Source organism: Ochotona princeps, chromosome 9 (assembly GCF_030435755.1).
Source record: "Ochotona princeps isolate mOchPri1 chromosome 9, mOchPri1.hap1, whole genome shotgun sequence".
NCBI lineage: Eukaryota > Metazoa > Chordata > Mammalia > Lagomorpha > Ochotonidae > Ochotona > Ochotona princeps.
Genome location: NC_080840.1, coordinates 53,933,343 through 53,946,956, shown reverse-complemented (window position 1 = coordinate 53,946,956; position 13,614 = coordinate 53,933,343). Strand labels below are relative to the sequence as shown.

Genomic DNA, 13,614 nt, shown 5'->3' with positions numbered 1-13,614 from the left:
TTAACTAATCGGACTAGAGTGGCTGGCAGCCCACAGACTTTACCACTTTATGATATTTATGGCTACTTTGATAATAGCTTATAAATAATCTTCATTAATAAATCTAAGTAAATGTTACAGATTAAGAACCAAAGTCAGGCCCAGGCGCATGGCCTAGTGGCTAAAGTCCTCGCCTTGAACACACCAGGATCCCATATAGGCGCCATTTTTAATCCCAGCAGCTCCACTTCCCTTCCAGCTCCCTGCTTGTGGCCTGGGAAAGCAGTCGAGGACAGCCCAGGGTCTTGGGACCCTGCACCTGCATGGGAGACCCGGAAGAGGTTCCTGGTTCCCGGCTTCAGATCGGCGCGCACCGGTCGTTGTGGTCACCTGGGGAGTGAATCATTGGACGGAAGACCTTCCTCTCTGTCTCTCCTCCTCTCTGTATATCTGACTTTGTAATAAAAATAAATAAATCTTTAAAAAAAAAAGCACCAAAGTCACCATGACACTGGTATCAAACTCAAGAAGAATAAAGAGCAGACTAATATGCAAGTTACTGCATATTCCACCTGGTAGCAAATAACATCAAGGTACCAGGTAAGAAAAAAAAATCATTGCAAATCGGTATATCATTGTTCAAATCTACCTTTCAATTCCTTTCACATTTTGTTTTACTTGAGAGCCCAAAAGAGACAGATAAACAGAGACTCTATTCCACCCAAGGCTGGAATTGGCTGAAGAGTCAGAAATGCAAACCAGGTTTCCCTTGTGTGAAGCAAGGTTCCAAGCCCTTTCAGGACCCCCTCTGCCTCCCACTGTGACCATGAGCAAGAAGGTGGAGCCAGCAATGGAGGCTAGATTTGTATATTCTCTGGAATGGACAGGATGGATAAGGAAGAAATCTCAAAATGCTATTATATCTCAGACTTCTTTGAAAAAAAAGAAGATTCCTGGGTCAAATGACCTAAACGCACTCCAAAAGCTAGTAATCTTTCACTATTATTAAAGAAAGTTATTTTAATATTTTATATACATTAGGAATTAATATCTGTATCATATAAAACACTACATATAATAACAATAATGAATCTTATATATTTAGTAATTCAATCATTGGGTCAAATTTTCTAATAATCATGCATTAACAATCCTATTATGAATTCTGTACAAGGTTTCTATATTTCCCCTGACCTGTGGGCACTAATATTCATAATTAAAATCTATTAAACATCCACATAATACTATAGCACTCAGCTTAAATACAGGTATTTGATCCCTTCAAGACTGAAAACATTGGGTATGGGCCTGGCACGATAGTATAGTGGTTAAAGTCCTCACCTTGCTTGCGCCCGGGATCCCATATGGACAGCAGTTCTAATCACGGAAGCTCCACTTCCCATCCAGTTCCCTGCTTGTGGCCTGGGAAAGCAGTTGAGGATGGCCCAAAGCCTTGGGACACTGCACCCATATGGGAGACCTGGAAGAGCTCCTGGCTCCTGGCTTCGGATTGGCTCAGCTCCAGCCATTGTGGCTGCTTGCAGAGTGAATCATTGGACGGAAGGTCTTCATCTCTGTCTCTCCTCCTCTCTATATATCTGCCTTTCCAGTAAAAAACAAATAAATCTTAAAAAAAAGAAAACATTGGGTTTGAAAGAAATTTTGTCCATCATACAATGCTGCACATTTACCTCATTTCCTAATTTTTAGTTTTACTATGACCAGGAAAGAGTCACAAGAATATTGAAGTAGCAGAAAAACGGGAACCAATCCAGAAGTCCATTGATAGGAGAATGAAGAATTAAATTGTAAAACTAATGGAATATGCATGAAGCAAAATGAATAAATTATTGCTGCACAAATTGGATATGAACTTTAGAAAACTGTTGAATACAAAAACATAACAAGATAGTGTACTATAGTATTAGGTTACAAACCTCATACACAGGTCAAAATAAACAGTCTTCTTTCATGCTGTATACAGTACAAATCATTGTTTAAAAAATAAGTGTGTCTAAGATTAATAACATTGTAAAGATCCAGAATTAGAACACCTAATCTGACACTGTGTGCTTTAAGCAATTGTTAGAGGTAAGCTTTTGGTGCAGAACCTGGGTTGCCATCTCGGCTGCCCAGCCATCCTATATCAGACTGCCTGAGTTCAAGGCCTTGGCTCCACTCTCCATTCCAGCCTTCTGAGAGAAAGCAAGTGGTGGCTCACATGCTACAGTCCCTGTCCCCCATATGGTAGGCTCAGACTAAGTCCTAAGCTCCTGGCTTCAGCCTGGCCCAGGTCTGAGCAGCTGTGAGCATTCGGGAACTGAAGCAGCAAATGGAAGGTTTGTGTCTATTGGTCTCTCTAGCTTGAAACAAATATATTTTTAAATAAATCAATCATGTCTCTGTTACTATAATCACAACACTACAGAGGTCTGTAAAGGCCCAGTTTACCCTGGATTCCAAAGGTTGTCTAAATCTTTTTTTTTTTTTAGATTTAAAAAAAGAATTTTTTATTGCAAAGTCAGATATACAAAGAGGAGGAGAGACAGAGAGAATGATCTTTTGTCTGTTGATTTACTCCCCAAGTGACCGCAATGGCTGGTGCAGCACCAATCCAAAGCCAGGATCCAGGAACTCATCCAGGTCTCCCACATGGGTGCATGATCCCAAGGCTTTGGGCCATCCTCGACTGCTTTCCCAGGCCACAAGCAGGGAGCTGGATGGAAGCAGGGTCACTGTGTGTAGAACCAGCGTCCATCTGGGATCCAGGCATGTTCAAGGCAAGGACTGAAGCTGCTAGGCTACTGAGCCAAACCCAGACTGTCAAAATCTTAAAAAGACTACGTTTAGGTGAAGTTCATTAAATAGATGTGGCATTTTCAATCAAAGGAAACATAGTTTACTGCATGACTTCAATTCCAGAAGGGAAGGAACACCCTGACAGAACTCTGTTTCCAATTCTAACCACTATGTATTTGCTCAATGATTATACTTTCAATAAGGTTATTTGCTATCCAACAAGATTTTAATTTGCTAAAATTTTAAGTTATATAACTTATTTAACAATTACAACCAGAAAACCCTATCATATCCTTATTTGTACATTGATGGCTAATTTTGTAAAAGCTTTGGATAAATGATGGGTATATATAAAAAAATAAGATCAATAGTACTGAGAATGGATCTCACACAGATACCTTCAAAAGCTACAACAAATGCACTAAACAAGACACACAGAAGTGAGTTAGCAACCCTTTCTATACTTACTACATTCTATTTCTACTCATCCCAATCATATTATTGAACATAAAAAATTTAGAAGTTTATGGTAAAAATAAGTGAACTAATTTTCACATGTGGTAAAAGACAATTAAAAACATTAAGGTAAAAACAACAAAAATTTAACTATGTTTTGGTTCTAATCTTCAAAAATACTATAGTGATATGAACTATAAAGACTGTAACGTAGTACTATAATGCACTTTCATGAAGATGTTACAGTACTACATTTTCTTAGTTCACATCACTATAGTTTTTTGAAAGATTTATTTATCTAGGTGCCCATATAGGATGTTTAGCAGTGCAGACAGAGGATCAGCATGTTGAGACACCTTGCCCAATCCACATCACTGTATTTTTGAATTAATATCTCTTCCTACAGAAACTCAATATAACAGTTCAGATGACAGTACTATTGAGTATCAGCAGCATGGCTACCAAATAGTCGCTAACTTGCTCCAGTCATATTACTAACTGAATTGGGAAAGAAAACATTTCAAGAGGTAAAGAAGGATACTCCATTTATTCCACCTTTTAAGCCAGACAATTCATGTCTCTTATTCTCACACTTTCAGAACACATCCGGACACAGTTCCTCAACCTCTAAACCTGGAATATAAAATCACTCAAACACACCAAATCCTGCACTTTCACCCTCACTCTTCACTTTTAAATTGAATGAAACTTATTGGTACCCTTTCACTAAAGCAAATGTGTCTTATATAAAGTTAGCATTTTGTAGGGTGCATTTTGTATAGTGGGTAAGATGTTGCTTTGGACACCGTACACTTAGCACACTGCCTGGGCTAGAACCCTGAGTCTCTGCCCCACTGCTGATTTCAAGCTCCTACTAACATGGAACTGGGAGGAGGCAGGTAGGGATGGGTTCCTACTTCCCTTGTGGCTGAGTTCCCTGCACCGGCTCTCAGCTCCATCTAACATGAATGTGAAAGTAGCAATCCAGGAACTGGGCTGGGAGGATGTTCAGCTGCCACCTACTAGGACATGAACCCTGGGAAAGGAGAGGGTTGAGCATGCGTGACGGACGAGCTGCTGCTGATGAAGGGCGCCTTGTTTAGGATCTTACCTGTGCTTTCTTTTGCAGTATACCAAAAGATTATCAAAAAGAAAAAACACTCGTTCTTGAATATTTCCAGAAGAAATTTTCAGTAAGACTCCACACATTAGCATTTCGGTGCACGTGTCAGTAATGTTGGACCCCTAGATTAGGAAAAGCAGAAATAGCAATACCTGATTAATTGACTGAAACACTTCTGCTACTTTTCTCATTAGAATCGTTGTTTTGATTTGTCAAAGCTGTGACTACACAGGATGAAGTCCTAACTGCATAAAGGGCCACACACTGATACAGGTCTCTGTCCTTCCCAGGCTTCTCCTGCTCAGCTTCAGGAGCTGGAATCACCAAGGAGAGACACAAAGCCCTCTCCTATATTTTATGTACACGAGCATTCAGAACACATATTATACATGCTATCTATATTATTTTTAGAGCAGATGATTTCAAACTAATTTACTTTCTTGTTAATGCCTACAGTTTTCCTTTCTTCTTTTTTCCTAACATGGGAAAAGTGTTCCATAAGGGTATCACTATGACACTGTCTAAATCTTTAACAGGTATCAATGTATATATTCACTCCTAAAATGGAAAAGAAAAGAAAGGAAAACACAAAGATTTTACTTAAAGCTTTATTCTCTGTATAATGGATGAAATAATATATGAAATTAGCAGAAATGGCTTTAGTCTTACAAAAGTACACAATGTCCCTCATTAAAGAGTGATTCATGTAAACCAAGTCGTACTAAGCAGTTATTGCTGATACTGTCCTAATTTGCATATCAAATCAATCTTCCAAACACTGTACCAATTAATCTATTCAAAAATGATACATAGATCCCTAAATGACAGAAATATGAACATTCTTCCACATCTTAATCATCTTCACAAATAAGTGCGAGGATTATGTTATATAAAATTGAGTTAACATAATAGAAACTCTATCTTATAACTGATTTAAAAGGCTTGAATAGTCAACCAAACCTCTTGGTCTCTTCTTTCCATCCTGTACTTAAACAGTTTGACTTTTTGAATCCTGTAATCCTTATTGATAAACAAAGAAGTTCTCATGCCCCTGCCTGTTATGCAACAGAAAGTATGCCTGAGGCATTCCTGAAGACCCCATGGCAGGTTCCCCTTGTTTCGCTTCACAAAACACAGTGAGATTAATAGACCTGCTGAAGAGCAACACATTTTTAATAAGCAATTCAAAAACCCAGCTTAATCACCAACTAATGAAAGTTTTAGAAAACACCATAAAACCCACCCCATAAGAGTTTCAAGAGTCCCTGATTATGTTGCGAATTGTACCCTATCATGCACACAAACATCACTCAGATGATATCTTACCAAGTCCAACCAAGGCGTTTCTGTCACTGAGATGCAGTGCCTCTGCCATTTACAGCAGGTTTCTCAAATTAGCACATTATAACCTTTTCACATATTCTGTCAATGTAGGACATTGTCAACAAGACATTAAATATCTTCCATGAGCAATTAAACAGTTCCCAAATAACTGTGTGTGTACTAAAGAAATCTACACTGTAATGTGCAAAATATCTAAATACTAAGAAAGTGGTTTACAATATTTCCTTAATACTACATTTGTATTTTAAACTACAGAGTGCCCAGCATGCCTTTGATTTCTCATGATTAATACAGAGCTCTATCTCTAAGACAACAGCAGCTGAAGATTAAAACATGTTTGGCAACATGTATGTATAATCTTATATATACCAGAGAATTAGGCCAAGTGCAGACATTGTCTGCGAATTAGACAAATCTTGCCTCTCACTTAAAATCTACCCAAATGTAAGTAGACAGTTGAAAATAATATTTAAATAATGTTATCTTTTACCATGATAAAATATATCATTTCTGGATTTTTAAAAAGCTATGGTTTTATTTTTTTTAAGTAAATAAAATTTTAATATTCCAAAAATTAGATCGATTTATTGTCCTTCCCCTAGAACAGAAAGGCAATTATCTAGGGTTAGGATGAAATAACTAAAGCTCCAAAATACACAGGAAAAAAAAAAGTTATAAACATTAGAGTGAAAAAAAACAAAGTATACAAGCATGTAATTTCTAAGACAGTCAGAAAAAAATAGAATTTATTAAAAAGAGAATATCAGGTAAACTAGAAAATTTAAAAACTGTGGCAACAAGCTGAGCTTTTGCAAAGTTTCGGGGATGCCTGCATCCTACCACAGAGAGACTAATTTAAGCCAGGAAATTCTGCTTCCAAATCCACCTTCCTGCTACTGTGTACCCTGAGAAACAGCATACTGTCACCTGTCGTGCAAGTGAAAGGCCCCAAATGAATTTCAGCTTCTGCACTTCAGTTTGGCCCAGGCTCAAGGGGGAATGAATCAGTTGAAGAACCAATCTCTTTCTCTCTCTCTCTCTTTCTCTCTCTCTCTCTCTCTCTCTCTCTCTCTCTCTCTCTCTCTCTCTCCCTCCCTCCCTCCCTCCCTCCCTCCCTCCCTCCCTCCCCCTCTTTCTTCTCCCCCATTTTTGTTCACTTATTTGTCAATGAAGAAAATGAATAATTGTTTGAATATGACAAAAATAAAAGAAGTCTAACATATAGCTGGAAAAGAACAAAGCACATAAGCCACTTCAAAAAGTACATGGAAATGAAATTATGAGGATTTTAACATTTTCAAGGCATTATAGATTCATTTCCTTTTTTCAGATATTTCAAATGTTTAAATATTTTCCATGCATCAAATAAAAAAAATTGCAGGGCCAGGACCACGGAAGAGTATGCTAAGCCTCTACCGGTGATGCCGGCATCCCATATGGGCACCCATTTGAGTCCCAGTTGCTCTATTTCTGATTCAATTCCCTGCTAATATTCCTGGGACAGCAGCTAAGGATGGTTCAAGTGCTTGGGCCCCTTCATCCACATGGGAGACCTGGAAGAAGCTCCTGGCTCCTGTCTGCAGCTCAGCTCAGCTTCAGCCATTGCAGATAACTGAGGAGCGAAACAGAGGATAGAAGGGATCTCTTTCTCTCTCATTCTGTGTGTGTGTGTGTGTGTGTGTGTGTGTGTGATTTCTCTTTCTATTTCTCATCTCTGTAACTACTCTGCTATTCAGAGGAAAAATAAAATAAATCTTAAAAAACAAGTTTTATACCAAAATAAATGCATCCCTTAAATTCCATCTTCCACGAACCTTTAAAATAAAGTGTGTAATTCTCAATTTGTACAGCTCAGAATGCACACCTGAAAGGCTTGTTAAGACTTCCACGAACCTTTAAAATTAGAAATAGAGAGAAGCTAAGATAGGACCCATTCCAGTAAATGAGATGCTCATCTTATTTGGTCAGTACATTCAACATTCCTGCTTCATGGGCTCTGAGTACTGGAGGAGAGGTGCTCAGGGCCAGAGTTGCTGACAATGAGAAAAAACACACATTTCCATTTAAAAGAGTCCAGGCTGCAAGCCTTCATCCAAGGCATAAGGGACATTTTATAATATGGTACAAGGTCACCATAATATCTACTGTGAACTTCATCACCACTGAGTGTTCATTTGCTTTACTTGGCTACCATTTCACCTTCATTTTGAAAATAAATATAATTTTTAAATCTGAGTATCTATTCTTTAGGAAACACATACTTGTTCCTGGAAAAAAAAAGTTAGATGAATACAAAAATTAGCTTTTTCCAGTTCTACAACCCGTCAGGCAGTGTACTAAATCTTATGTCATTGTGTACACCTGCAGAAAGCTGCCCTCATTATGCTATACAACTATTTATTATGCAATGGCCTACACAAAAACTTCAGGCATCCTTGCCATTTCTCTCTGCGTCACTCTATCATTTTTCTCCCTCATTTTGTAGTCTAAGTGCTGGACGTCACTATCAGAAAAACATAACTGACTGGGAAAAGATGAAAAATGACATAAAGCTTTGAAATGTCTCCACTCATACTCAATGAATGACAGAGGAAGAGCTAACTGAACTCCATGAGTTCACAGAGCAAGAAAAATGAGCAAGACTCACAACTCAATGGGTGCTTCCCATGAGAACACATTCGATACCTAAGGAGTCCCTTGAGAAAATCAGTCAAAAATGTGAATAGTCTTACAAAAAAGAGATATTTTTAAAGTATTATGAAACCAAACATGAAATGAAGCATATGACACCGATTTTATTACATATTTATTAAACAAAATGCATACCCAAACCACCAAAGGCTCAGCATTGGATCCACTTCCTAAGGTTGAAATTATTGATGGAAATGATAACCTGAATTTTGCTACATACTAATATTGTAAATTTTAAAGGTCAGTAATGTAAATTTTCATTGTACCAAGATAAATTTTCAATCATATATTTTCCCCATTCCATTTAGTATGAAATTTCTTTGTCCTGTTTGAGTCGATTTGCTTTATGGCTGTCTTTTTTTTTTTTTAATCATTTATGTTCGAATAACGAGAACCATCTATAAATCCGTTCTGTCTCATGTCATTAAATCAATTCTTGGCTACAGAATCACCTAACACAAGAGCAAAAGGAACATGACCCATCACCAGTCTCTGGAAGACCTGACTCATGAAACAAGCAGAGAACATGGTTTGAAGTCAACACACTCTCAGGCACAAATTAAATAAATGTAAATGGCAAACAAATTCCAAAACCACTAACATGTGATTTTCAAATGGCTTTATGCTTTTGTATTTCTCCATGGGAAAACGTAATTAAGAAGTTATCAAATTTTTATTCTATTTCTCCTGATAGTCTAAAACACACACACAAAAAACTTAGACTTCATTTTCCCAACACCTTCATATATTGAGAAATTCTCCCTGTGATTTCCTACATTTGAGGGATCAATTCCAAATAGGCATAAAACTGAACGACTGAACAATATAATGCCCCCATGCCCTTAACTCTAAAAATTACAGTGAATGTTACATTGTAATTCATCATCTAGGAGGTTAGTTGAGATTGACCATCCTGTTACACACACACACACACACACACACACAGACTGATTAAGCCGTGAGGACTCTTCTAAAACATATTAATCCTTTTCATTCATTACCTTTAGCAGACTAGCTCATGGAACATTTTGAATGTTGAGTAAGACATTTATCTGAAATAATAAATTATAGTAATAGGAGGCCTAACTTCAAAAATAGACAATTAAAACAAACTTCAGATCTTAGCTGAGGTTACATCAATGTTGACAGTGTGCCACAATGCCTACATAAAGGCTGGGAAAAAGAAAATAATTCCTATAAGCCATTTACTTTTAGAGGGCAAGCACAAAGGCAAACTTAATCAAAAGAATTCATTATATTTTGCTCTGAGTGGACACCACAGCACACACTAAGGAATATGAGCTTAAGAATCAGGTTGCCTATTTTCAACTCTAAACTTCACCACCTCCTGCTTCTAAGAATCTGAGTAAATTAAATAATCGTAATTTTTAAGTTGGTATAATATGGATCATAATATCTGATCAAACGTTCGAGACGTACAGCCTTGGTTTAGACATAGTCTACAAATACCAATTCCGTCTTCCTCACTCCTGCCTCTCCAAAGCCATCCACCAGAACTAGATACCAAACGATGCTTCTGAACCTCCAAAATTTTGAGCTAAATGAATCTGTAAATAATGTTAGATTTCTATCTGACTTCCCCACATACTCAACAAAATTCCATCATTCCACCACTGAACTTTAATACTTTTCTCTTGGACTCAGTATTTTAAGACGCCCTAAGACTAGGACAGTCGAGGCATCCTCGATTAAGAGGCTATGCAGGAAACAGTAATGATCCACATATGTTCTCCTTTTGAATAGCTGGTATCTACTGTGCAAGGAAAACTAGTCACTTTCAAGAAATCTCACCTTTCGGTAGTTAAGAGAATTTTTAGGATGCACATCAGAAGAATAAAAATTATGCCTTACTGCTTCCCTAGAGTATGAAAAAGCCTGATAAGTTTCAGTTTTAGTAAAAAGCCAGGCAGATTTTACTGACAAGTCCTACAATTTAAGGCAAATTCAGTCTGAATGTCTGAATGACAAGACTGCAAAAGCAAACTCCATACCATTTTTCTCATCCTGGCAGGGCAACTGCTCCCCAGGAAAGAAATCATCGTCATGAATCAACTGTAAAACACACAACTATTTTAAGTGATTGAAAGAAGAAGCGTTCCTGCTGAAATAGGAGGTCACCCTGGACACTTGAAAGAGAAGAACAGAAACAAAGGGAAAGCTAAGTCAGACCCCAGTTCACTTCCTAACAGTGCAGGGTAGACAAATTGAATTCCCCAAGGTCACTGTTTGAGGGGTCTTTGCATATCTGGATAGACGGAACACTGCGTTTACATAAAAACTAACATAGTGAAAATTAAAAAAATTAATCAATTATAAAGCCCCAAAGATAAAAGCAGTCCACTTGTATTTATCCAGTATAGTATCTGGCTGAGAAATCTTCACAAGCAAACAAAAAAACACCTTGACTGCTTATTTTAAAAAAGAAAAAGAAATCTATCCTAGCCCAAAGTTTATACTCATTTAAAAGTAAAGCAACTTAAAGACAGAAATTGAGTTTTGTTTCTTCTTATTGCAATGAAATCACATTTTAGAACTTCAACCAAAAAAGAAATCTAGGATTAAGGACTACCACAGCTGAAAAACAGGCACTGGGTTGCATTTTCTTTGCCTTCCTGAAACCAAGAGCTATAGATATTACAAGGCCTTGAAATGGAACATCAAGCATCTTAGAATCCGAAAAGCACACCACAGAGCACATATGAATGCTTGTCACCTTTTTGCTCTCTGGGGCATTCGGGCTATGCACTCATTGACCCAACTCAAGACAGAAACGATGATTCATGATGCACAACCTTTGACACAGCAAATTTTGGAGCCCACCCAGCATCTACGGGCTCCATCACACACTTCTCCAGTAGAACTTAAGTCAATTAACTGCCACCTCAAAGCTACTTGAAAATTATAATGAACAATAGTACTGTTCAGAATGGATGATAGTCTTTGAGCAATATCTAGGAAAATGACAATTTTTCCTTCCCTACAGTGCCAGGAGTTTGGCTCCAAGGACATGATCTCAAACAACTTTACGGTCCATTGATGAGCAAAGTGAACGTACCTCCCATCCTTCAATATGAGACTGCCATTCCTCTAAAACCTCCAATTTCTCCATCTGCCTCTTGGCCTCGTTTATGTTGGAGCAGACAGCTTTCATGGCGTGGAGGGCTTCCATCACGGCTGCATAGTCACTGTGTTTGCGCGGGGTCCGCTTCAGCAACTCCTGTTAAGACAGAAAAAATCAGATCCCCCCTTGGTCTTCAGCTCTGAAGGTCCAGGAAGGTCAGAATGACCAGAAAATGAAAACTGCTGAGATCATGAAAGCCACCTTCATAAGTGACATCAAAACCCTAAAATTAGAATCAAAAACAAACGCTTGAATCAGTGAATAAGAGTTACCCCTAATGAACAATTTGAGTCATTTTAATTTTTACTTAAAACTTACTTTGTTTTTAAAAAACATGTAAGTTTCTCTTTCGAATCATCACAAAGCTCACCTGATATGTGTAACATTTTTATAAATTTGACTTACACTCTAGCAGAAGCGTGTCTTTTTTTACAAGACACAGAGAAAAAGAGAATCTTCCACTCACTGGTTCACTTCCCCATTTACCAAGAAACAACACCCAGCTTTGGTAATTTGGTAATTACCACAATTACCACAAGAGCAACACCCAGCCAGGCAGAAGCCAGCAGCCAGCAACTCCATCTGGGTTTCTCAGGTGCATGCTAGGGAATCGAGAACGCGGGCCATCTTCTGCCACCCTTTCAGGACATGAACAGGAAGCTGGATTGGAAACACAGCAGCCAGGACTCATCTGGCACCGGATGTGGATGCTGCCATCTCAAGCAGTAGCTTAATCCGATACACCACAAACCTATCTTCATGAAGCACATCTTTACGGGTTAATTTCTTTTTCCTAGAACCTAACAGAACATTAAGTCCACAGATGTGCATGTCCCATAATTCTAAAATAATTATGCGTAATTTTCCTCATTTTTGAAACACTATAAATGTATGCAATAGATGAAGCTTATTTTTAACTGTCCTATACTCTGGAAAGGTAATTCATAAATCCCACAATACTTCATCATTAAAGATGTAATTTATACTATCCACCCACACACAGATTCACTATCAGTGATCAATGAACTGTCATTGAGCCACTAGTTTCCTTTCTTGGTTTTTGGTGTTGATGATTTTTGGGGGATCTTTTATTTACATTTTTCCCATTAACATATTAAAACTAAAGTAATCTTTAATCTTTTAAATATTTTTAGGAGTCCTTTTAGCTATTTAAAAGACATTAAACATCTTCACCACTGTCTAGACAGTTGTGACCACATTACTTTTTAATTAGTCATTTGTTAGGTTTTGTTTTGCTTTGCTTTGTTTTCTTTTACTACAGTTGTCATCCTCATGTAGCTAACATGATTGCAGAGACCCAGCGGCAACTCCTTCAATGAACTGTGTTGCTTTTCAGCATTCAGAGGGAAAGCTCAGATTTGTCGGACTCTCTGGAATTCTCTAACTGTTGAAAGTTTTGCCATTCCACATTTAGTATGATCAAGCTTTATTCTGAAGAATGTTACACAACTACCAATACAATGTTGGAAAAGTTATTCTGGATCCCACATCCATAAAAGATATGAAGGCTTTTCTAGAAATTCTAAAAAGGAGAAGTGCATTTACATTACAAGAAGTGGCCACGTTGCTACAGGCCCCGATTTGGAGCTCTAAAATGGTATTGTACCCATGGGTAACTGTGGAATTGAGACATGAATTTATGTACTATGAAATAGAGAAAAGACCAGTAATAACCTTCAGGCAGCTACTTGAGATACATCCAGAGCTGACTGGTGGACAAAATAATTTCAAGTTGTACAACTAAAACAAGTATAACTTCCACACTGTAGCTCAATTCCTTTAACATTTTCTGCGAGTAAAAATGTCTAAAATCAGAGAACACCAGCACAATTTTTCAGTTGATGGTAGAACAAAGATAATCATTAACATCAGCATATCTACTACAGGAGTTAATGGGTTTTTCATGGTTCTTTCCCTCTGCAAAACAGGGAAAGCTCTGACCCTGTTACTGTCATTTGAGAGGTCAGGTCCAATTATCTGATGTCCTCCCTAACCAGTCATTTTAGAATAACCACTTTGTCTAGGTGTGTGGTTCTTACTATCCTGCTCACCTTCCTTC

The 13,614-nt window shown here is 37.8% G+C and overlaps 1 protein-coding gene across 1 annotated transcript in view; it reads right to left on the bottom strand.

Annotated features, from left to right (window-relative positions):
• Positions 1–13,614, bottom strand: part of PREX2 (phosphatidylinositol-3,4,5-trisphosphate dependent Rac exchange factor 2) — a 261,658-nt gene that overhangs the window by 174,890 nt on the left and 73,154 nt on the right. The window contains exons 6-7 of the mRNA XM_058668713.1: positions 11,469–11,630; positions 4,346–4,479 (exon numbers count right to left, since the gene is read on the bottom strand). Coding sequence (XP_058524696.1) covers positions 4,346–4,479; positions 11,469–11,630 — 296 coding nt within the window. The remainder of the gene's footprint in view (positions 1–4,345; positions 4,480–11,468; positions 11,631–13,614) is intronic.